The sequence below is a fragment of the Diprion similis genome, chromosome 13 (assembly GCF_021155765.1).
Source record: "Diprion similis isolate iyDipSimi1 chromosome 13, iyDipSimi1.1, whole genome shotgun sequence".
Taxonomy (NCBI): Eukaryota; Metazoa; Arthropoda; class Insecta; order Hymenoptera; family Diprionidae; genus Diprion; species Diprion similis.
This window is the reverse complement of record NC_060117.1, coordinates 948,628-970,138: the sequence shown is the minus strand read 5'-3', so window position 1 is coordinate 970,138 and position 21,511 is coordinate 948,628. Positions and strand designations below refer to the sequence as shown.

The following is a 21,511-nucleotide window of genomic DNA, read 5'->3' as shown; positions in this document are numbered from 1 at the left end:
CTTTAAAGCAAGCAAGCGTAGATTCAGATAAATAGCATCAACAACGCAATGACTCAATCAATGAACCCCTGTTGTTGGGAGACCTTCTCGGCTCAGATGATCTCCTGATACCAGGAGCAATTTTCAGTTGAAATTTCTCCGATTCGCTTAATTCTAAGTGGCTGTAGCATGTAAGCAAGCGATCACATGCCTTCTCAAGCAAACAGCATGCATCAAGATACACAGTATCAACGTCGCGAGCAGTCAATCAATCAGTCCCTGTTTTTGGAAGACCTCCTCGGCTCAGATGTTCTCCTGATACCAGGAGCAATTTTCGGCTGAAATTTCTCCGATTCGCTTAATTCTAAGTTGCTGTAGCATGTAAGCAAGCGATCACATGCCTTCTCAAGCAAGCAAGCATGCATTTAGACACGCAGCATCGACATCATAAGCAGTCAATCAAGCAGTCCCTGTTTTTGGAAGACCTCCTCGGTTCAGATGTTCTCCTGATACCAGGAGCAAATTTCGGCTGAAATTTCTCCGATTCGCTTAATTTTAAGTGGCTGTAGCATGTAAGCAAGCGATCACATGCCCTCTCAAGCAAGCAAGCATGCATTTAGACACGCAGCATCGACATCATAAGCAGTCAATCAAGCAGTCCCTGTTTTTGGAAGACCTCCTCGGTTAAGATGTTCTCCTGATACCAGGAGCAATTTTCGGCTGAAATTTCTCCGATTCGCTTAATTCTAAGTGGCTGTAGCATGTAAGCAAGCCATCACATGCCTTCTCAAGCAAGCAGGCATGCGTTAAAGCACACAGTATCAACGTTACAAGCAGTCAATCAATCAGTCCCTGTTTTTGGAAGACCTCCTCGGCTCAGATGCTCTCCTGATGCCAGGAGCAATTTTCGGCTGAAATTTCTCCGATCCGCTTAATTCTAAGTGGCTGTAGCATGTAAGCAAGCGATCACATGCCTTCTCAAGCAAGCAGGCATGCGTTAAAGCACACAGTATCAACGTTACAAGCAGTCAATCAGTCCCTGTTTTTGGAAGACCTCCTCGGCTCAGATGTTCTCCTGATACCAGGAGCAATTTTTGGCTGAAATTTCTCCGATTCGCTTAATTCTAAGTGACTGTAGCATGTAAGCAAGCGATCACATGCCCTCTCAAGCAAGCAAGCATGCATTTAGACACGCAGCATCGACATCATAAGCAGTCAATCAATCAGTCCCTGTTTTTGGAAGACCTCCTCGGCTCAGATGTTCTCCTGATACCAGGAGCAATTTTTGGCTGAAATTTCTCCGATTCGCTTAATTCTAAGTGGCTGTAGCATGTAAGCAAGCCATCACATGCCTTCTCAAGCAAGCAGGCATGCGTTAAAGCACACAGTATCAACGTTACAAGCAGTCAATCAATCAGTCCCTGTTTTTGGTAGACCTCCTCGGCTCAGATGTTCTCCTGATACCAGGAGCAATTTTCGGCTGAAATTTCTCCGATTCGCTTAATTCTAAGTGGCTGTAGCATGTAAGCAAGCGATCACATGCCCTCTCTAGCAAGCAGGCATGCATCAAAGCAAACAGCATCGACATTATAAGCAGTCAATCAAGCAGTCCCTGTTTTTGGAAGACCTCCTCGGCTCAGATGTTCTCCTGATACCAGGAGCAATTTTCGGCTGAATTCTTTCGATTCGCTTAATTGTAAGTGGCTGTGGCATGTAATTAGAGGCAACCAATCTTACGTAGTGTAAGAGTGCCTAATTATAGGCAACCAATCTTACGTAAAGTTATAGTGCCTAATTATACGCAACCAGTCTTAGGTACTGTAAGAGTGCCTGATCATAGGCAACTACCCTCAAATTCGCAGACCTCCTCGGCTCAGATGTTCTCCTGATACCAGAAGTAGTTTTCGGCCGAAATTTTTCAGTTTCAGAGTGCCTCATTATAGGCAACCAATCTTACGCAACGGAAGAGTGCCTAATTATAGGCAACCAGTCTAACGTAATGTAAGAGTGCCTAATTATAGGCAACCAATTTTATGTGACAGAGTGCCTTATTATAGGCAACCACTCTAACACAGCGTAAGAGTGCCTAATTATAGGCAACCAAACCCGTTTTTAGAAAACCTCCTCGGCTCAGATGTTCTCCTGATACCAGGAGTAATTTTATGCTGAAATTTCTGCGATTTGGTCAATTTTAAGTGACTGTAGCAAGTAAGCAAGCGATCACATGCCTTCTTAAGCAAGCGGGTATGCATTTAGACACACAGCATCGACGTCATAAGCAGTCAATCATTCTGTCGAGCAATTTCACGCTGAAATGTCTCCAAAATAGCTAAAAAATTACGACACTAACAATAAATGCAAACGCAAGGGTTTGCAGGCTCACTGAGGCAAGCAGGAGTTGTGGAAAATACTTTCGTTCGGTATGTCAATGCATAGACTACTTTTGTGTCATATAATTTTAACTAGAATTATCCTGTATCATATAACGATGTATAGAATAATTTGAGTGGTGTATTGTTGTTTTGTTTATTTATTCATTCATTCCACTAGCTAGTTACACAATAGCATAACAACATATAATATTCTAATTGTAAGACATTGCATGATATTCTGCAGAGGTGCAGATTGCGCTTGTGTGGCGCCGGTATTGCTTACATAACTATAATAAAACCTACCACTAAATATTTTATTACTAAAAACGAAGAATAAACAAGTTAGTTGCTATTTTTGTATATGCATACCGAGACATTATCTCTATATCTATCAGTATCAATATCAAGGTAATGTCCTGGTATATGCTTAATTACATTGCAGCTATTTTTTCACAAGTATAACAATTTTTTTTTTGGTATAATTATGTGCAGAATAATTACTCGTAGCATAATTATATCGATAATAATTTTGTGTAACACTATGTAATGCGTAAAACAATTTTGTCTGGTATAATTGTGTGCGGAATAATTTTTGCATGTAGAATAATTTTGAGTGGTATAATTATGTGTAAAATAATCATTGTATAATTCAATTGAAAATTTCCAACTTATCACTTTCCTACCTCCCCCATCGTCACCCCAATCATTGTAGATAATTAGTAATCGTTACATAACAACGAAAGTTATTATTTTCAATACTGAGTATGCTTTATGAAAACCAATTATATTTGCCACAATATTATGCGCCTAATGCGCTTTTCGAAGGTTATCCAGCACACGTAGTGGCGTATCAGGTGGCCCGAGAAGCCTAGCGCAGGCGCCTACTGTGCACATTACCCAACGCTCCAGCTCCAATTTGTTATCATTAATCAATCAATCAATAAGGAGCAATTTTTTTGCTACCAATAAAAAATTTTCTGACTGCAAATTTCGATTGCTTATGTATTTCACACCAATAAGAAATAATAATTATATCAACATAACATGACATAACACGTAATCAAATTGTCATGTCCCCTTTCCAACAGTCAATCTTCAGTATCATATTACTCCACATATATTTATTGCAACATTAATTCTTAAGACTTCATATGCTGAGTCCTCATGCTCCTGATATGATTCTTACTCACATCACAGTTATAGATAGCGTTGCATTATTATCGGCTGACGAAATCTTATTATGTGTACGATTATCGAACGAATCGTAGTTTTCATTTATAACATTCGCACTAGGTTACATTGCCAGCGGTTAGGCGGTATCACCTGTGCGGCTTTTCCCGCGTAAAAGCAGTCTGTACTTCTGTAGTTATTTTAGAAATACAAACAAATTCGCGTTCTCTAGCGTAAATTCATCTATTACTACGTTAACTCCAATAACGGTGCTGTGTACAGATCTATTATATTTAATAATTTGACCCTGTTTTCCACTCAGTTTTATTTATCATACATGCAATGGTGAACGGGTAGGTGAATGTCAGAAGCTACCATGGAAAATGAGAGGTTATTAAAAACCGTTCAAACAACGTTTAAATTGTCTGGCCTGAACATAAACAGGTACACACGGATATACGTTAAGTGTCAAATATATATTGCTGTTATCTGCTATATCACGACATGAATTCACAACGAAATAGAACAGAAAAAAAGAAAAAAATTTCGACAGTCATCTTCTCACAATTGATAAAACACTTCTTTTCACTCTTTCAGGAAATGCTGTCTCCATTTAGCGCGACAATTGCGAAATATTAATGAAGCGGAGCACAGCAATTGGATATGTCGAATAGTCGAGCACGTCCTGGCGCAGGATTTAGTTGATCCATGTGTTAGTGTGGATCACTTGAAGGTGGCTCTCAAGGAGTGCTTTAGACCAAGCAATAGTTTCCACGAGACTGAAACAATCCTGAACGTTCTCGACGGTTTTAGAGTACCAAAGATAAAGTATGATGTCACGAACAAGAAATTTGTCGTCGAACAGAGCGTTCCTGATTTGTTCTCAGATCCTGTTAATAAATCTCTGCTAATGAAGGAACGACTCGAACTCCTGTGGCACAGGACCATGCAAAATGAGCTCTTTGCTCCCGTCAAATTCGGTGAAGTGGACACAGTCAGAGTAAAGCTACGTCAGATAGAATATCTGCTGAGTCTCTCAGAGGTTAAAGATGTCTACGTTATAGGCATGTTGGCTCAGCTTACAGAAAGACAGTATTACTTGGAAGACATAAGCGGATATGTCAAAATTGATCTCAGTAAAGCAATATCCTTTTTAAAACAAACTATCAGACAGTACTTTGACAATTCTGAAACAGTAATTTGTGATTTATTTTACCTTAACTCTGTCTCAAGACTATCAAGCACATCTGATAACCGAGGGTTGCGTAGTTCTGGTACGCGGAGACTACGAAGATAGGGTACTTGTTGTAAAAACCATAGGATTTCCACCATGCGAGACATCGGCGGAAAGCCACGCGCGTTTTGGAACGGCGAACACTTTTGGTGGTCATCATCCAGTGTCGCTGAAGACATCGGAGAAGTTGAAACTTTTTGAGGAGAACAACCCAGAAGAGATAATAGTGTTCATATCTGAATTATGGGTCGACGATCAGATAGTATTGGAAAAATTCAAGCTCATGTTAGAGGAGTTCTCAAATTTTCCCCCAGCGGCTTTTGTGATATGTGGGAATTTTCTGAGCTTTCCACCAAACGTTACTAGCTCGCAGAAACTAAAGGAAGGTTTCAAAAGATTGGCTGATATAGTTTCAGGCTATCCAGAGATTGTTCAGAACAGTAAATTCGTTCTTGTTCCTGGGCCACACGATCCTGGAGCACCAAAAATTTTTCCAAGAGCACCTCTCTCTGGTTACATAGTCGAGGAGTTTGTCAAGGCGATTCCTAAAACTGTTCTGGCGACAAATCCCTGTAGAATTCAGTACTGTACAAAGGAAATAGTAGTTTTCAGAGAAGATATTCTAACTAAATTGTGCAGGAACACTTTATACCTTCCCGATGATGCGGATATACCCAAGGACGTTAGTATTCTTGTATTCTGTTACGTAAGAAAAACTATACATGAATTGCTAGATTGAATCTAATTACTTCTTCCCTTTTCAAATATATTTTCAGTATGCCAAATCGATAATCTCGCAATCCCACTTGACCCCTATGGCCCTACCTACAGTGCCTATTTACTGGAAACACGATCAAGCGTTACAGCTTTATCCAACGCCAGATCTCATAGTCGTGGCCGATCAGTTTGAGCCTTACAACACAGAGTACAACGAATGTTTCGTTGTAAATCCAGGAGTATTTTCGAAAAATGATTTTCCATTCAAAGTCTACATACCAGGAGAAAATAAAATCGAAGATTCTGAGATGGAAAGAGAAGATCAAAGTTAACAATATGTAAATTTTTTGGGCGTTAATTCTTTTTCGTCTTTACAGGTTCCAGGTGATACCTTTAACCAACGAGTTGATTTCTAACCAAATGAAAAATAAAAAAAGTCTCATATTTCACGGATAGCTGGATCATTCCTTTTTACCAAACATGATGTGTACTTTGCTATAATTTTGTACAATATTTATTATTATCCTTTCTATTTCTTTCATTTTCCATGGGACAATTATGAACGTTTGTTCTCTGTCTTTTTTCGACCCCATTCGCAAACTTTTACAATACTTGATTGGTAGTCGCCTTTTCACGTTCGCGAGTTGAAGTGGGCATCTTCCTTTATCTTACTTTTTCTTTCAACTTAGAAATAACAGCGTATAATCATGACTATAATTATGATTAAGTTAACAATACAAGTATATACGTAATAGTAATTGTAATATTATTTATAACTAACTAATAGTAGTGTGATAATATTATTATTAATTCTAATTACTATAATTAAATAAAATCAGAACATTACTAATAAGTTAATCACTCGTTGATAGGGTACTGGGGTATGGGTGAGTGGCGAAGGGGAAGGTTTGTACGTGAAAACTTGTCGCCACAAGGCCACCTAGTTTCCACATACCTATACCTCTACCCATGTAACTATGCATACAGAGAACGAATACACTGGATACCGAAATCTAACAGAAATGTATTGGTTTTTAAATATCATTATTACTATTGCTATTATTACTAATGTGATTAATTAAATATTTTGCGTGGTTTCGCGGTAATATTTTAGTGAATGCATGCTCGACTTTCGTGTTTCTTTATCTATGAACATTAATATCTAGCTTTTGCTATTTTTTTTTTTTTTTTTTTTCCCCCGAGGAGTTGCGGAATCCAAGTTACGGATTCACGCCAGTCATACGGGCTAGCGCGGATGTGGGACTCCAGGGTGACCTACCCACTAAACCGCCACCTCCTGTGCAATGCCCCCAGCCGGGAACTATGGTGATATTACTTCTAGCTGGGGGCTCTGTCCGTGTATGTCTTGTCAGTCTGTCCGTCCGTTCAGTGCGGGTCGTCCGTCAGTCATGTTACGTCAGGCAGCCGTCCGCGTTCTTACGTCGCAAGATTGTCTCTGTATAGGTGGCAACGAGTTGCCACCTTTCCGTACTGTGGAGCATCGTCCCGACAATGTTGTCGGGAGTAATGCCTAGCTTTTGCTATTACTATTATTGTGATTACTAGTATTGTACAATGTAAACGTGATTTTTTGCGTTATTTTTTCTGTATAAACACACTCAAACACGCAAGCATGCACACGCTAGATGGATAGATACACTGTGAATTATTCAGGACTTATACATACATACAAAAGTATCTCACTTCCATATAACATACAAGATATTACAGTTAACAAGAATCCACGAATAATTGGGGAAAAAATACTTTCAGTCTATTACATATGCGTGTGTACAAAAGTTGCAAACGGAGAGGGAGATCGTTGAATAAAATCTATCCAAGTTTCAATACAAACCTATGAATTTGCTGTACAATAATGTCAACAGCTGTTGTACTATAATGTAACGATGGGAGGAGAAAGAGTTGTACGAACAATCAAGATAAAATAAAATTGAAAAAAAAAAACACCACTGAAATCCACATTCAATATTGCCTAGTTTATCCGAAGACAGATTACACGTCACAAAGTATCATCAAAAACAAAAATAGGAGAAAAAAAAGAATTACTTTGCTTTTTCATGAGCCAACGGTATGTTTTTTCCTCCCCTCTATTCTACAGTGCCCTTTTTACAACACGTCACTCAATGCACGTATCATGCAAAATTTTCCCTTCAATATCTCGCTATGAGCGAGTTAAATCAAAAGACTAGGAAAATAATGTATTCCGAATCGCAACACCATTTATACATATATAATACAGTTTGCATTACTTGCAGAACAACGCGCATGAATGAATCACATGCATGCATATTTCCTACTTGCGCATAAGAAAAAATGCTAAGAACTTCTGTAGAGGGAAAAAAAAACACTGGTTATAACAGCCAAATAATATTGTTCGCGGAAAAATTTAATAATTATAACGGTTGACAAATTATTAGACAGGAAGGAAACTTTGAATATAAGAAATTGTGACCAAGATCTAAGAGCAATCTAAGCAGAAAAAATTATTTCGTGCTACGTTTAAAAAAAACGGGGTGAAAATAAGAAAAAAAAAGAAACCAACGTCATTTGGCTGCTGCCCAACAAACTTCCGTTCAAAATCTATTGCACGAGTAGTTTAGTGACAAGAAAACTATCCTTTACAGATATTGCCTATGTAATCATATACATATACATTACAAATCTATCTTGATCTATTGTTGTTTTTCATCTCCTCAATTTACTTATTGTGATTAGGATCCATTAGCTCACATTACTTATACGTCGTACATACATTCAAATATATTATCAATATGTATATATATATATTGATATTATATATTGATCTAATATTCTTATTAGATAATAATACATAATGCTTATTTATAACACCGAGTTGATTTGAATATGAATTGACCTCTAATTTTGCGACTTTGTTTCTAGGATTTTATTTTTATAAACCTAATGTAAGTCAAATTTTATGAGAAAATTATTTGATATCACAGGCGTATTGGTTGATTAATATAGAATTTGCTGCTGAAATTTTACAATTGGTCGATAAAGAAGTATTCTTAGTCGATGAAAAACATTTACTAAAAAAAAAAAAAAAAAAAATCCCAAACACAAATCCAGTACGGATTTTACCAGGAAAATCGGCTTCTAGAAACCTTCACATTATATTCAGACCAACACGGTATATCGATATATGTCTATTATTATGAATAAATGTGAATTGCATTCAACACACGCACGCACATACACACACACACGCACGCGCGCGCGCCTGATTATATTTCTCTCTTCGTCGTTTAATTTATTTTTAAGCAGCGATTTGTAACTACCTATGTACTGTAATAATAAACAAGGAAAAGCATCGCCTAAGCAGTAACTTATTAATTAAATCGTATAATCGCAACGAGACATAAGAAATATATCGAAAACAGAAGGTATAGAAGAAGAAACAGAAGGCAGAGAAAACGAATAAGAAACTAGAAAAATATCTTATTTTTTCTTTCAACTGCGATAAGTAAAAAATATTAGAAATAATTTTTTTTTCCGCATTACTGGATATCCAATCTCTTAGAACCAAAGGGAAAAAAGCGCCACGAATGCTAATGTGTATACATACTATATAAATACATTTGATTGTTTGACTCTTATCCGTGGTAGCAAACCCAAATATTCATTATCTTGGCTACAATGTATTTGAGGGCAGGGGAAGAAGAAAAAAAAAAAAAATCTTGCAGTCAAAGTAATAATAAAGTCGGCGTGTATCAATCGACGAGTTCTCTTTTACTGTTAGTTCATTATTTCACCACATCTTTCTCCCACTTTTTTTCGTTTTCGCTCACGTATTTTACGATTGTGAGAGTTCTCCTGCAAAAGAAAGAAAAGACAAAAAAAGATATAATTAAACGATCATAAATAAACAGAAATGGTGATGAACTGTGTGGAAAAATCACAAAGACCGCTAGATTTTGAAATGGTAATCGATCATCTGGTTTCTCTTAATTATCCCGACTCAACTTACTTTCTTGCTGGTACCTCTGACACGCCCTGTTTCTTTCATCTGCGTCGAAGTACCAGAGGGTAATGGCATAACGTGTTCTGTAGGCAGGCTGTACTTCGTGCGGATTTCTTCTATCTGACCAGAAAAATAATATTCTATCGAAGATTGGTTCAATATCCGCAACACTATCTTGCCAGCCTTCGGGAAATATCCTCAAGAGGCCACCGTCTTGCTGAAAATTACAATAACAATCAGAATAGAATGAAACTTATTCATCAGTTGTCGGCTTTGATGAATGCCATTTAAACTCGGTTATCAATTTAGTCACCTCTACATTCCAATCCCTGTTCAAGTAATATATAGCTGTGACGCAACGTCCGTCATGATTGGGATTATCGACATGTTTGACATATCGAGAACCGTTTCCAGGATAACAGGCGACCATTGCCTGAAAAATGAAGAGAAGAATAATTAAATCTAATTGCGTGCATGAGTTAAACGAGGAAACGAATACAAATCTTCGTAATCCATCTATAATCATTATATATTCTCATCTGATCAGGTTAAAATATGTGATAATATATGAAAATAAGAATTTACGCTCCAACGAGCGACGACCTGGCTTGGCTACGCAGTGACAATCTTATCTGGATATATAATATCACATCATTTTAATCAAAATTCAAACAAAGCGCTTGCTGCCTACGTGCGATTTTCTCTATTAAATATTGCAACGTTGAGACAAGGAAATAACAATTGTTGTGTGTAATACACGATGCTTGTGTGTATGCAGGGTACATTGTACTCATTGTTATAATGAATGAGACATACATACATTGTGTTATTAAATTTACGTATTATCTTAAATCAATATTTTTCTCGTTTCACAATATTACTAATAAACGAGGTTTCGAATCATTGGATTGCGAGTTGTTTATCACTGCACAATTTTTCCTCGTAACAATTACTCTATCTTTGCTTTCATGCTTTCCTTGTTGCAACAGGAAGATAACAATTTCAATACGATGATACGCTTTGGGTATAGAAAAATACAACCATCATATTGAAGTTAGTAACGGTATGCCAACGTTATGCAAACTGTTATTTCGCGATTTTCCAATTTTCTGAAATTCGGTAACCCGTAAAAAAACAAAACACACTCGTATTTATAAAATCTCTAGTACCTCCAAAATCATAGTAAAATTAAGAAAATAGTGATTTTCTCTATAATATTTCGGTACGTTCCCAGCTTTGACCTCGTCAAATATATAACAGGAAACATATTACATTCAAGGTTTCTATAATAATACTAATAATCATCGCCACCATCATTCATACTGTCGAATTTTAATCACAATGAGTAAGTCAGGGGAAGGATTAAAAGGCAATTTGCAAAACCGTAAATTCCGATTAGAGTGGAATGCGATTTCAGATAAGAAATGTCGCGGTTTAATTTCGTTGTTTGTTATGTTTGATAAGAATAAAAGCATTCAAACTAAGTATAATCAAAGAAAACAAAAAACCCATCCATTGTATTACAAGCTTTATGATTATAGAATCAAATATCGTAATACCTACATGCGTGTCAAAAGTTCGAAATATTATTTTCCTATAAATAGTTACAATTATTAGGTGGAGAAAATACGGGAAAAAAAAAAAAAAAACTATAGGACGGCCCTGCGTCTAGAAACTAGCAGCGTTCTGAGACTCGTTTTCTCTTTCTGTACTTTCTCTCTTTTTCCGAAGCAATCAATTTCGCCTTAGTCGTGATATTTTCGCAATAAAAAACACAATCGGTTGTTTACACGCAGGTACATACCAGCCAGCGGCTGCAAATAATTAGGAATTGTTGACATTAAACCGCTACTTATCGTCGCGACTGTATATATATATAAATACCTAGTATCTTGGAATCTTTAAAAAAAAAGTAATATACGCGTGTAATAAAGGTACTTTGAGCAAAAAATTTTTTTGGATTAAAAATAATCTACTCAAAACAAACATAGAAACGGATAAACAACGTAATAATAAACAGTAGAAAAGGAAATAGAATAAGTAAAAGGAATATAAAAAAAAAAGTTTTTTAAAACAAATCTATGAAATCCATATAAAATTCCATCAACTCTATTGCTAAGAAAATCGATACGTGCGACTTGCACCGCGAGAATGCGTCATTTTTATCACATTTTTATTACCACACAATTTCACACGCAGCGGATACTACATAACACTTGTTCAACGCTATCGGGTTTGCGGGAATATTTGAATTGGGTATTTCCGCAAGGCCAGTGGTCTGGCAGGAAGGATACTTATGTGTGTATAAAAGTAGTTTCCATCATCATGGTCGGCGTCGTTGTCTAAGATTAGAACTGACGAGTAAAGTCGAGGACTAAAATATTTCGATGAAATAATCGCGTGCATCCAGCGGCCTCTAAATTCATAAAACAATAGATAATAATAATTGAAGAAAAAAATTTATGGAGCGAAAATTTCTATAAACTCGTTATCAACATCGAATTTTACTCAATACCTAAGCTTGTTTGTGTAAATATTGTACACGTCGTGTTAAGAAAACGTAACATTCATTGTCAACAAAACAAGTGAACGAGAGAAGAGAAGACAATCGAACAATGATATATAATTCAATACGCCGATAAAGAAATTGTGAAAGAGTAGTTTGACATAAAATCTATTAAGCAACTTAGAATAATGTAGATGTATTGCACACGTATACCGATGTACATAAATAATTAGAGGTCATCTGAATACAGTAAAAATTCGTCTTTTTTGTATCTACTTCTGTAGAACCATAAACTTAACACACATCATTGGTATCTCAAAAAATATGCATCCCTTTCGCAATCTCTCTCGAAAAGGCGTTAAAAAAAAAAAAAAAAAAAAAAAAAACTCGCCTTCGTAAATTTTTATCAAACACAAGAAAGACGGTATTCGAAAACTTGCGTTGTATTATGAATTCGATTCGTGATAATTTAAAACTGGATAAACATACCAGCAACCGCAAATACTACCAAGTGAACACAAGATTTCCCGTCTTCTTCTCGAAAATAACATATTTTTGGGTCAACATTCCGCGCAGTGTATACACAGTGTACAGGTACACAGCGTTATTCAATTAACTCGCCTGTATAAGCCAGGTGAGAAAGGAGGAAAAAAGAAGAAAAAAAGAAGAAAAAAAGGGACGAAGGAATACTCACGCTACCCGAGTTTGCACGTACGCACGTCGCCGCACACGTGGTGGGCGGTTTGTATAGACTTTCCGGAGGAGAGGAGGGGGGGGGGGGGAGGGTACAGCTGGTTGCTCGAGGTGCCTACGTGACCGGCGGCACAATACGTATACGACGTATACCCTGCACGTCGCCATCCATGCTATACGCAACTCTTTTGCCGCAATACATTTTTGCTAGTCGTCTGACAAGCTAGGCTAGGTTTAATCTCTCCTCCGTTCTGCCCCGCTCTTTGGGTCTACTGTCGCTAGCAAAGCTTGTATACCTGCGTACATGCACGATGTGTATAAAAATACATATCGGACGTTATGTTATAAATAAACGAACTCGAAATCGTTGAAAGGAAATGGAAATATGAACGAAAAGAGGTGGGAAATTTCACTAGTCAACGTAACGTTGACGTAAGGAGAGAAAACAAGCCCGGAAAAATAGCTTTTCGCGATATTTTTCATCGCAATGAAAATCGAAGAGTCTGTCGGTATGTCCGATAAAATTTCGCTATGATCTCGAAAACGGTCGAGAGAAGAATCTGAAACTTATGGGACCTGGCAGCCAAATGAAAAAGTTCTGAAAGAAAAATTAGGAAACTGGAAGAAAATTTTTTTATAAATAAATATGTGAACTGGAAGAAATATAATCGTTTGTTCAGAACAAGTATATGTTTGTCGGAAAACATTGAAAATCGAGTTATTTCCAGTAGAACCGGAAGTTCGGATTAAACGAGATATGGCAATTTTTCATACCCATCATTTGATCGTAATCGGAGTTTGTCGGACAGATCGAAATTTTTCTAAAAACCTGTTTATCTGATTCCAGAGATTCGAAAACGAAAAGATTCTTTAAAATTCGAAAAAGTAATTACTATTTTACGACCTATTTTACACGTTCAGAGTAATTGAAGATGTTGATTTTGAAAAATCTCAAGTTTCTCAATCATGTAAAAATAACGAGATACATGTTCTAAAAATGCGTCGTTACAATACAAGTTTCTTTTGTTTCTCGATCTGTTACTCTGTTACCTCTCCTCCGCCGATAGCTGTAATTTTATTTCTGCTTCCTTTCTTCCTGCATCGATTTGATTTAAAAAAAATTGCTACTCAAATTTTATTTCGACCGTAACTTTATTTATACGGATATTATTCCTATGCTTCTCTAACTGGGTATACATGCTGTAAATAGGTCAACAATGCCAGCGAACTGGGCGAGAATCGCATACTTATTTACGCTAATCGTGTAAAAGTATTTTAGCAAACGGCCGTAGCCTCCGTCCCATCATCCCATCCCCCCTACAATCTGCAGCGTTATTCTATTTCCCGCGGCTTTCGATCGAGTTTATTATAATGCGATACAAGATACAACGAACGAACACGAATCTGACATTTGCGGAATGATGGAGAAAGAATTACTTGGTGAGGGCAAAAAAAAAAAAAAAATCCGAAAATAAATGAATGAATAACGAGAGATCGAAGAGACTTGGGTTTCTACTGTAAAAAACTTCATCAAACAGTTGAATAATAAGGTTGGATAAATGTAGCAGACTGTTATTAATTGTGTACATAAAAATATATTCATGCTTTCTGAACGTGTATCGGAAAAAAATAAGTAAAAGCATATTCAACTACGATATTTGTGAATACTTTCTGTTCTGTTTATTGTCTCGAAACTCCTCAATTCGTAAAAATATCACAAAAATCAGGGAACCAAATCCTCTAAGAATCGTTGTACTGTTCAAAATCATTTAGTACGATCTAATTGTTGTTGCACGATGATGAGAGGAAGAAGAAAACAGAGTATTGAGAATGAATCACACAGAGATTTGTAAACATATATGGAAAGATAACAAGGATGCATCATATTAATGGATAAGAATCATGGTGGTGAACGAGTATGAGAAAGTTAATGAGAAGAATGCAGAAATGATTTTTCCCCAACGGTGCTACACAACTAAATTCTCTTATTTCTATATTAGTTCGGGTGTGACAGAGGCATTCCGGTGCTAGTTGAATAGGTGTTTACATAGTCGGGTATTACAGCTCAAATAGAAAAGTCTTGAATTCATTCGGTTTGCAAATATAAGTAGGCTGAAAGCCGCAAACTTTACATCTCCATGTGTCGAGAGTCTAATTCACCTATGTGCAAAGCCAACAACGTTTGGCAAAATAAACGTAATCACCACCTGCCAGATAACATCAACGTCGACATCTAGTCATTGGGCATGGTAATAATAACAAACTTATTGGAAGAAGCCAAGGCTATCGTTACTGCGGGTTGAAAATCGTCCAAAAGATCTTTGTCGACAAGTAACAATGTCAAAACTCATTGCAGAATACACGTGGACAACAATACAAGGGTTACATAACTTGAAAACAAGCTCTCTATACATTTCAGCAGTTTTACATTGAATTTACGATATATCAGGCGCATATGATGCAATTTTTTGTAACCTACAGTCAGCACCTCTGCAATGATTCAATAATTTCAACGAAACGCAGTGCTGAGGTTCACAAAGAAAGATTTTTATGACAACGACGTACCTTTGTCCTGCCATTTATCGTGTATTGTCCCATTTTCCCATTCGACAACATCTTGTTAGCCCTGAGGATGATGGCGTCGACCTGAGATATGAGCAGACCAATGTTCGGACACTCCTTCTCTTTGCCGTCAAGCCAAGTGATCTGGTCACCCCGAATAGCTCGCCTGAGATCACCGGCGCCTCCTCTTTGGGAGACGAGTTGTCCGTCTCTGAACAGGCCAGCACTATACATGTTGAGAACCTCGTTGAGGACGAACGAACCTTTTTCCGCGCCCAAGAAATTCTTGATGACGCATACGCCGTACTTGTTCATGTCTCTGACAACGATGCGGCAAATGTGGTCTATTACACGTTCGTCGTTTTGGTTCCTCAGAGGGGAAGTCGGCGCGATACCATCCTTGTCGCCAAGACTAACCTCGGGGAAGTTTCTCAAGCCGTTGCGCTGCGGAGTCGGCATGTCTCCAAGAATCCCTGAACCTTCCAGCGCAGGGTTAAGCAGCTCAGCCCTGGCTCCCAATATCGTGTCCTCCGAGCTGCCCTTGTGAGTTATCGGGGATACCTCGGCGGCGAGGAGCTGTTCGGCAGCGACGGCGGGATCCTGGGACTCCGGTGGTCGGCGGGAAAAGTAATTCGGCAGAGAGTCGGGGCTGCCACTCGTTTTTAGGTTAGGCTCAGCGCTCGAAGAATTCGGCTTCGGTGCGCAGGATGGCTTGTGCCGTTTCCAGTCGTCGCGTTGATGCTCCTTGCTGCAGTAGACGGTAACCTTGCAACGGGCACAGCGGAGAATCCTGTCGGACCTTTTGCAGACTGCGCAGACTTGTGCCGTTGTCGGAGGTGAGGAGGAGGTTAGAGAGGACGATGCACCTGCCTCGACGGTCCGTGACCGACTGACTCCCGGTTCCGACATATTTCAGAGGTTAATTCGACGACGACGCTCCGCTCGCCACGAGGACGAGGACTAGCGCAAGAGCAGGCGACATTTCTAAACGAGTCCGAGTCACATACGCACTTACTGGTTAGAGCGGCGATGGTAGCTTCTCCTTCTCTTTCTCCTTGTTCTCCTCCCTCGCTCGTCGAGAGCAACACCGCATAACCAAGTTCCGACCTTCCGACCGACGGCACGCAGGCGTCAATCGGATTCTCGATTCTGTCGAGCCTATGCCTGTGCACAATTACCCATTTTTCTCCCTCGCCTGCTCCGCGAGCAACTCCTACGCGTATTACTCCTTACCTTGTGTCATCGGTATTTCCCACGTATTTCCCCTCGACAAGAAAAAAGTGAATTTTGCTCGTTCCGAACAGGGGATGCGAGCATAGAATTATGTTTACCTTGTATCGATATGCGTGCATGTATGTATGTATGTGGGATCAACCGTGCGAATCGCCAACAACAACTGCAAGATTTTCACGGGCAATCACGCGGGCAATACTGATGCAGTCATGATTTTGCAGCCCGTAAGAATCATACACCCGTAGGCATCACGTGACCGCAATCGGCCAATAAGGCGGTCTCGAATTTCCGCGCGAATTCTGTTCGAATTCGAAACCAACATTTTCACCATCTATAGCTCTCGATGGGATTTCGGGCTAAACGAAACCTAGCGCGAAAAATTATTGGTGAAATATCATGATTAATCACGCATTACCTTGACCCTTGACGAGGGGACGAAGATTTAAGCCCGACTCCGTAAGTGGCACTTACGATGTCTGTGCTTACGATGCCGTTACCATGGCTACGCTTCATGTCGCGTCTGTCAAAACACGCTGCTCTGACGTTTACCTTCGCTGCATACATACAGGAATATTTTTTCACGCTTATTATTAACGCAAATTTGCGACTCTACAGCGCTGCACGACATGCGATTTACAAAGATAACATTTATTTCGCAAGCAAATTAACACCGTCATGACCAGCTTTTCTCAAAATATTCAAGTAATCAGGGATGGGGAGTACACCAAGACCATATACACTATGGTACATATCTAACATTACATGCCTGTATTGTCACAACATTTTGATTCCAATTCTCCAAAATATTCACCAACAGAAATCAGATTTTGAATCTATGCCGTAGATCAAGGAGCAGAAATATGCAGAAACCATTCAGATTCTTGTCACTCTCATGGTGACATATCCTGAGGTGGGTTGAAAAAAAACAGACAATAGAAATCGGGAGAAAAAAAGCATCACGCGATCGATAATCACGTTTCAGTCCAGACCCTGCCTATCTCTGCTGGCCCACTGCTACTTTTATACGCAAGACTTTGCTGGCGCGGCAGGCTGCTATGAAAAACTGGTTCAGATCTGCCCGGACGAAGATTTGTACAAGCTCTACTACGCTCAGTCCCTCCATCAGGCATGCTTGTACCAGGAGGCTTGGAGCGTCTGTTCGACGATAGTTGATAAGCCGCAGCTGGAGTCAAAGGTCACCAAACTACAAGCAGCGATTAAGTACGGGCAGGAAGACATCGCCGGAGCTCGAGCCTACGTCGATCAGTGCTCTGTTGAAGACGTCGACACTGATATCAACCTGGGATGCCTGCTCTATAAGGTGCAAATGAATTTTATAATAAACAGTTGTTGTATCATCGAAGTAGGTTTTTTCCGTGTCAACAGGAGGAGCAGTACGAACAAGCGTTAAAGAAGTTCTCCGTAGCATTACAAATCGTCGGATTCAAGCCCCACTTGTCCTACAATGTGGCTCTTTGCTATTACAGACTCAAGGAATATGCCGCATCTCTAAAACACATCGGTATATATAAAGTTCTCTCTCTTTTCAATGATTATCTATATAAATTTTGATCTATCGAACTATTCTGAACACGGGACATGAATATATTCTAGCTGACATTATCGAGCAGGGGATCAAAGAACACCCGGAATTAAGTGTCGGCATGACTACGGAAGGTATCGAGGTCAGGAGCGTGGGCAACACCCTCACTTTGCATGAAACTGCGCTAACCGAGGCGTTCAATCTCAAAGCAGCCATTGAATATCAGCTACAAAATTGTACCGCTTTGACATAATTCTTATTACCAAGTAGCTTAGCTCTTCTAAATGTATATCATATTCTATGTCTAGTATTTAGACCCACCCTCAGTTATATTAAGTTCATAAAAAACGACACGCCTCTATTCATATGTACAGATGAGGCAGCCAGAGAGGCGCTGACGGATATGCCACCGCGTTCTGAGGAGGAATTGGATGCAGTAACGTTACACAATCAGGCATTGATCAACATGGAATCAAGGCCCAGTGAGGGCTTTGAAAAGCTACAGTTTTTGCTACAGCAAAATCCATTCCCGCCAGAAACTTTTGCCAATTTACTTCTGCTCTACTGCAGATATCAGTACTACGATCTGGCAGCTGATGTTCTAGCCGAAAACGTTCACTTAACTTACAAATATTTAACGCCAGTGAGTTGGATGGAGTTTGTTTTCAACTTTCGATTTGTTCGAAGATAATATTATTATTATTATTATTATTATTATTATTATTCTTGATCAATCTTAACGTTTAGAGCTGGAATATTTACACTTTTTAGTGCGCCTCTCTCTGCCATGCTCGGAAATCTTTCGCTTCAAAGAACTTTTTATTCTCTCAATGTCCTCTTCGGCATCATCCTTGTCGTCTTCATCAGTTGAGTGACTCTGCGACGAATTTTCCTTGCTCTTCTTCTCCTTCTTTCGTTTTCTCTTCTTATCCTTGCTTCGTTTTTTTGACGATTTCTTCCCTCTCTCACCATCCTCAGAATCACTGTCATTGCCCGGTGATTCCTCGTTTGACTTTGATTTCTTGGATTTCTTCTTACTCTTTGATTTCTTAGACTTATGCTTCTTAATCTTCGCCTCAATTGTACCCTCCTCTATGTCTGGTTTCCTCGCTTCTTTTGCTTCGTCTTCCTCCTCGATTTCGGGTATCAGCTCGTAAGTTTTGCCACCTGGGCTCATGAAGCAATCACTGGAAAGATGACCGTGCGTTCCGCACTTAGAGCACGTTGTATTAAGCACGGCCTGTAGCTGGATCACTTTCCTCTGACCAGGCGCCGATGTTTTCCTCTTCTGTTCATCCCTCTGAAGCTGGACACCATTTGGATCAAGGTCTGTCCCGTTTCCCTGATTGACCAGCTTCATCGACAGGCTTATTTTGCCCTCTTCGTTTATCGATATTATCTTGCACCATACTCGCTCCCCCCGCTGCAGCACCTCGCCAACGTCGTCCACGTGCGAAGAACTGACCTGACCATATAAGAAAAGAAGCAGTTGAGAAAAAATGAAGAGAAACCTCGTCGATTTTCTAACACCAGTTCATTGGTCACTCTCCTCCCTACCTGCGACTTGTGAACGAGCCCCTGCTGAGTGCACCCCGGTATTCTGACAAATGCCCCATAGTTTTGAACAGCTGCGACTTCTCCCAGGAATATTTGATTGAGTTCACATCCAGTCATCCTTGTCGATTTTTTTTTTTGCCGTTTCTAATTAATCCATTTTGGGCAAATTTTGTTCTGTATTTATTTTCTGTATTAGGCTGTTATTCTTCAGGTTGATGAAAAATTTTAGGCCAACTGAATCGATGGTTCGCATAGCATTTTTCCGACTCCTAAGAATTCGTATTCTTAAGCCGAGAGATTCCGCGATAAAAATTTCCTTCTCATTGATCGTCGTACACGAAAAACTCAAAATATTTCAGGTTATGTTTGCATCGATTTATGTATACATAAACACGGTGTATGGCAGTGAGGTATCAAGCTCTTTTAAAAAAGAGGGCTTTGGAAAGATAACGCAATTCACGGTCTTCCGTGTTTCTTTTCTTTTTCAAGTACTTGTACGACTTCTTGGATGCATTGATAACGCAACAAACATCGCCAGAGGAGGCATACAGGAAGTTTGATGACCTGGCGAACAAGCACACGGAGACCCTGCGGAAAGCAACAAAGCAAGTTCAGGAGGCAAGACTGAACCATGACGATAATGCTGTGAAGCGAGCGGTGAATGACTACGAGGAAGCCCTGGAACGGTACGTTCCGGTTCTGATGGCGCAGGCAAAGATATACTGGGAATTGGAGAACTACCCCCAAGTCGAGAAGATATTTAGAAAGAGCGTAGAGTTCTGCAACGAGCACGACGTATGGAAACTGAACGTTGCTCACACACTCTTTATGCAGGAAAATAAATTCAAAGAGGCAACAGGGTTCTATGAGCCCATCGTCAAAAAGAAATACGACAACGTAAGTTAGCAATCTCTTAGCAATTATCTGACTGCCTGAAAACTTTGTTAAATATCTTCCAGATTCTAGATATCAGCGCGATAGTTCTGGCCAACCTTTGCGTCAGCTACATTATGACGTCGCAGAATGCAGAGGCTGAGGAACTAATGAAGAAGATAGAAAAGGAGGAGGAAACTGTCTCGTTTGAGGATCAGGAAAAGAAACTGTTTCATCTTTGCATCGTGAATTTGGTCATAGGAACCTTGTACTGTGCCAAAGGAAACTACGAGTTTGGTATATCCAGAGTAATGAAAAGTCTGGAGCCTTACAGCAAGAAGCTAGGAACTGATACCTGGTTCTATGCAAAAAGATGCTTCCTTTCCTTGCTGGAACAGTTGGCTAAGCAGCTCGTTGTTCTCAAGGATCCAACGCTCCAAGAATGCGTGCAGTTCTTGGAGCATTGCGAAGGTAGCTAGGGTTCAGTTGGGCATCCTTGTGTTGGAACGTTTTCCTTCTTAATGTTCTCTTAACACTTATTCGTTTCTTTGTGTTCGTTTCAGTTTACGGGAGGGACGTTAGAACAGTGATAGAACAGCCGCTGGATATTCAAGAAATTCCAACAGTGCCTTTGGGCAAACAGACGGTCACCTACGAGGCGAGATATCTGAAGGCGTTATTCCTCAAATTGCAAATGGGCTGAATGGTCCTGTCGCAGTTAGATGATTATATGTAGTCGTTACTTTAAGTATATACCTTTAGCATTGTCTGTGTCATGATAGTAACGATAATAAGCTGGGAATATAACGTAATAATTGTTTTTTTCTTTCATATTCCGAATACCTATACATATATTGCAGTTGTGAAATAGATATCAAATTTATCTAGCTCGTAATTTTAGATTTTAATGAATAATTGTCGAGCTAAAAATCAAGCAAATAAACAATGTTCAAACAGTTATCACTCGTTTGTTGTAAAAATTTGATGTTTAAGCGGATTTGTAAGAATTTCGAAGCAATGCCCGGGGATCTGAAGGTGTAGTTACTTCACTGGCTTGTCATTCCCGTAA

At 39.2% G+C, this 21,511-nt stretch overlaps 4 protein-coding genes across 5 annotated transcripts; 2 read left to right on the top strand and 2 right to left on the bottom strand.

The window, feature by feature from the left end:
• The first annotated feature begins 3,568 nt into the window (after positions 1 to 3,568).
• Positions 3,569 to 6,313, top strand: LOC124413995 (DNA polymerase epsilon subunit 2). Its single transcript, XM_046894840.1, has 4 exons — positions 3,569 to 3,965; positions 4,119 to 4,665; positions 4,754 to 5,437; positions 5,532 to 6,313. Exons 1-4 carry the CDS (start codon positions 3,883 to 3,885, stop codon positions 5,802 to 5,804), a joined length of 1,587 nt encoding a protein of 528 aa, XP_046750796.1. The 5' UTR covers positions 3,569 to 3,882; the 3' UTR covers positions 5,805 to 6,313.
• Positions 6,314 to 9,008: 2,695 nt separating this feature from the next.
• On the bottom strand, positions 9,009 to 16,479 carry LOC124414163 (prolyl hydroxylase EGLN3). Its single transcript, XM_046895114.1, has 4 exons — positions 15,240 to 16,479; positions 9,789 to 9,908; positions 9,482 to 9,692; positions 9,009 to 9,327 (listed from the first exon to the last, which is right to left on the bottom strand). The coding sequence occupies exons 1-4, from the start codon at positions 16,143 to 16,145 to the stop codon at positions 9,308 to 9,310; spliced, it is 1,257 nt and encodes a 418-aa protein (XP_046751070.1). The 5' UTR covers positions 16,146 to 16,479; the 3' UTR covers positions 9,009 to 9,307.
• A 520-nt stretch (positions 16,480 to 16,999) lies between these two features.
• LOC124414162 (tetratricopeptide repeat protein 30A) lies at positions 17,000 to 21,386 on the top strand. 2 transcript variants are annotated; one of them, XM_046895112.1, is made up of 9 exons: positions 17,000 to 17,213; positions 17,314 to 17,379; positions 17,452 to 17,790; positions 17,856 to 17,991; positions 18,084 to 18,248; positions 18,387 to 18,655; positions 20,059 to 20,466; positions 20,529 to 20,913; positions 21,006 to 21,386. In XM_046895112.1, the coding sequence occupies exons 1-9, from the start codon at positions 17,145 to 17,147 to the stop codon at positions 21,143 to 21,145; spliced, it is 1,977 nt and encodes a 658-aa protein (XP_046751068.1). In that variant the 5' UTR covers positions 17,000 to 17,144; the 3' UTR covers positions 21,146 to 21,386. The 2 variants fall into 2 exon arrangements, with proteins under 2 accessions (XP_046751068.1, XP_046751069.1); XM_046895113.1 differs by lacking the exon at positions 17,314 to 17,379.
• Positions 18,683 to 19,942, bottom strand: LOC124414164 (nucleolar protein of 40 kDa-like). The gene is made up of 2 exons (XM_046895116.1): positions 19,570 to 19,942; positions 18,683 to 19,477 (listed from the first exon to the last, which is right to left on the bottom strand). The coding sequence occupies exons 1-2, from the start codon at positions 19,684 to 19,686 to the stop codon at positions 18,749 to 18,751; spliced, it is 846 nt and encodes a 281-aa protein (XP_046751072.1). The 5' UTR covers positions 19,687 to 19,942; the 3' UTR covers positions 18,683 to 18,748.
• Positions 21,387 to 21,511: the final 125 nt, after the last annotated feature.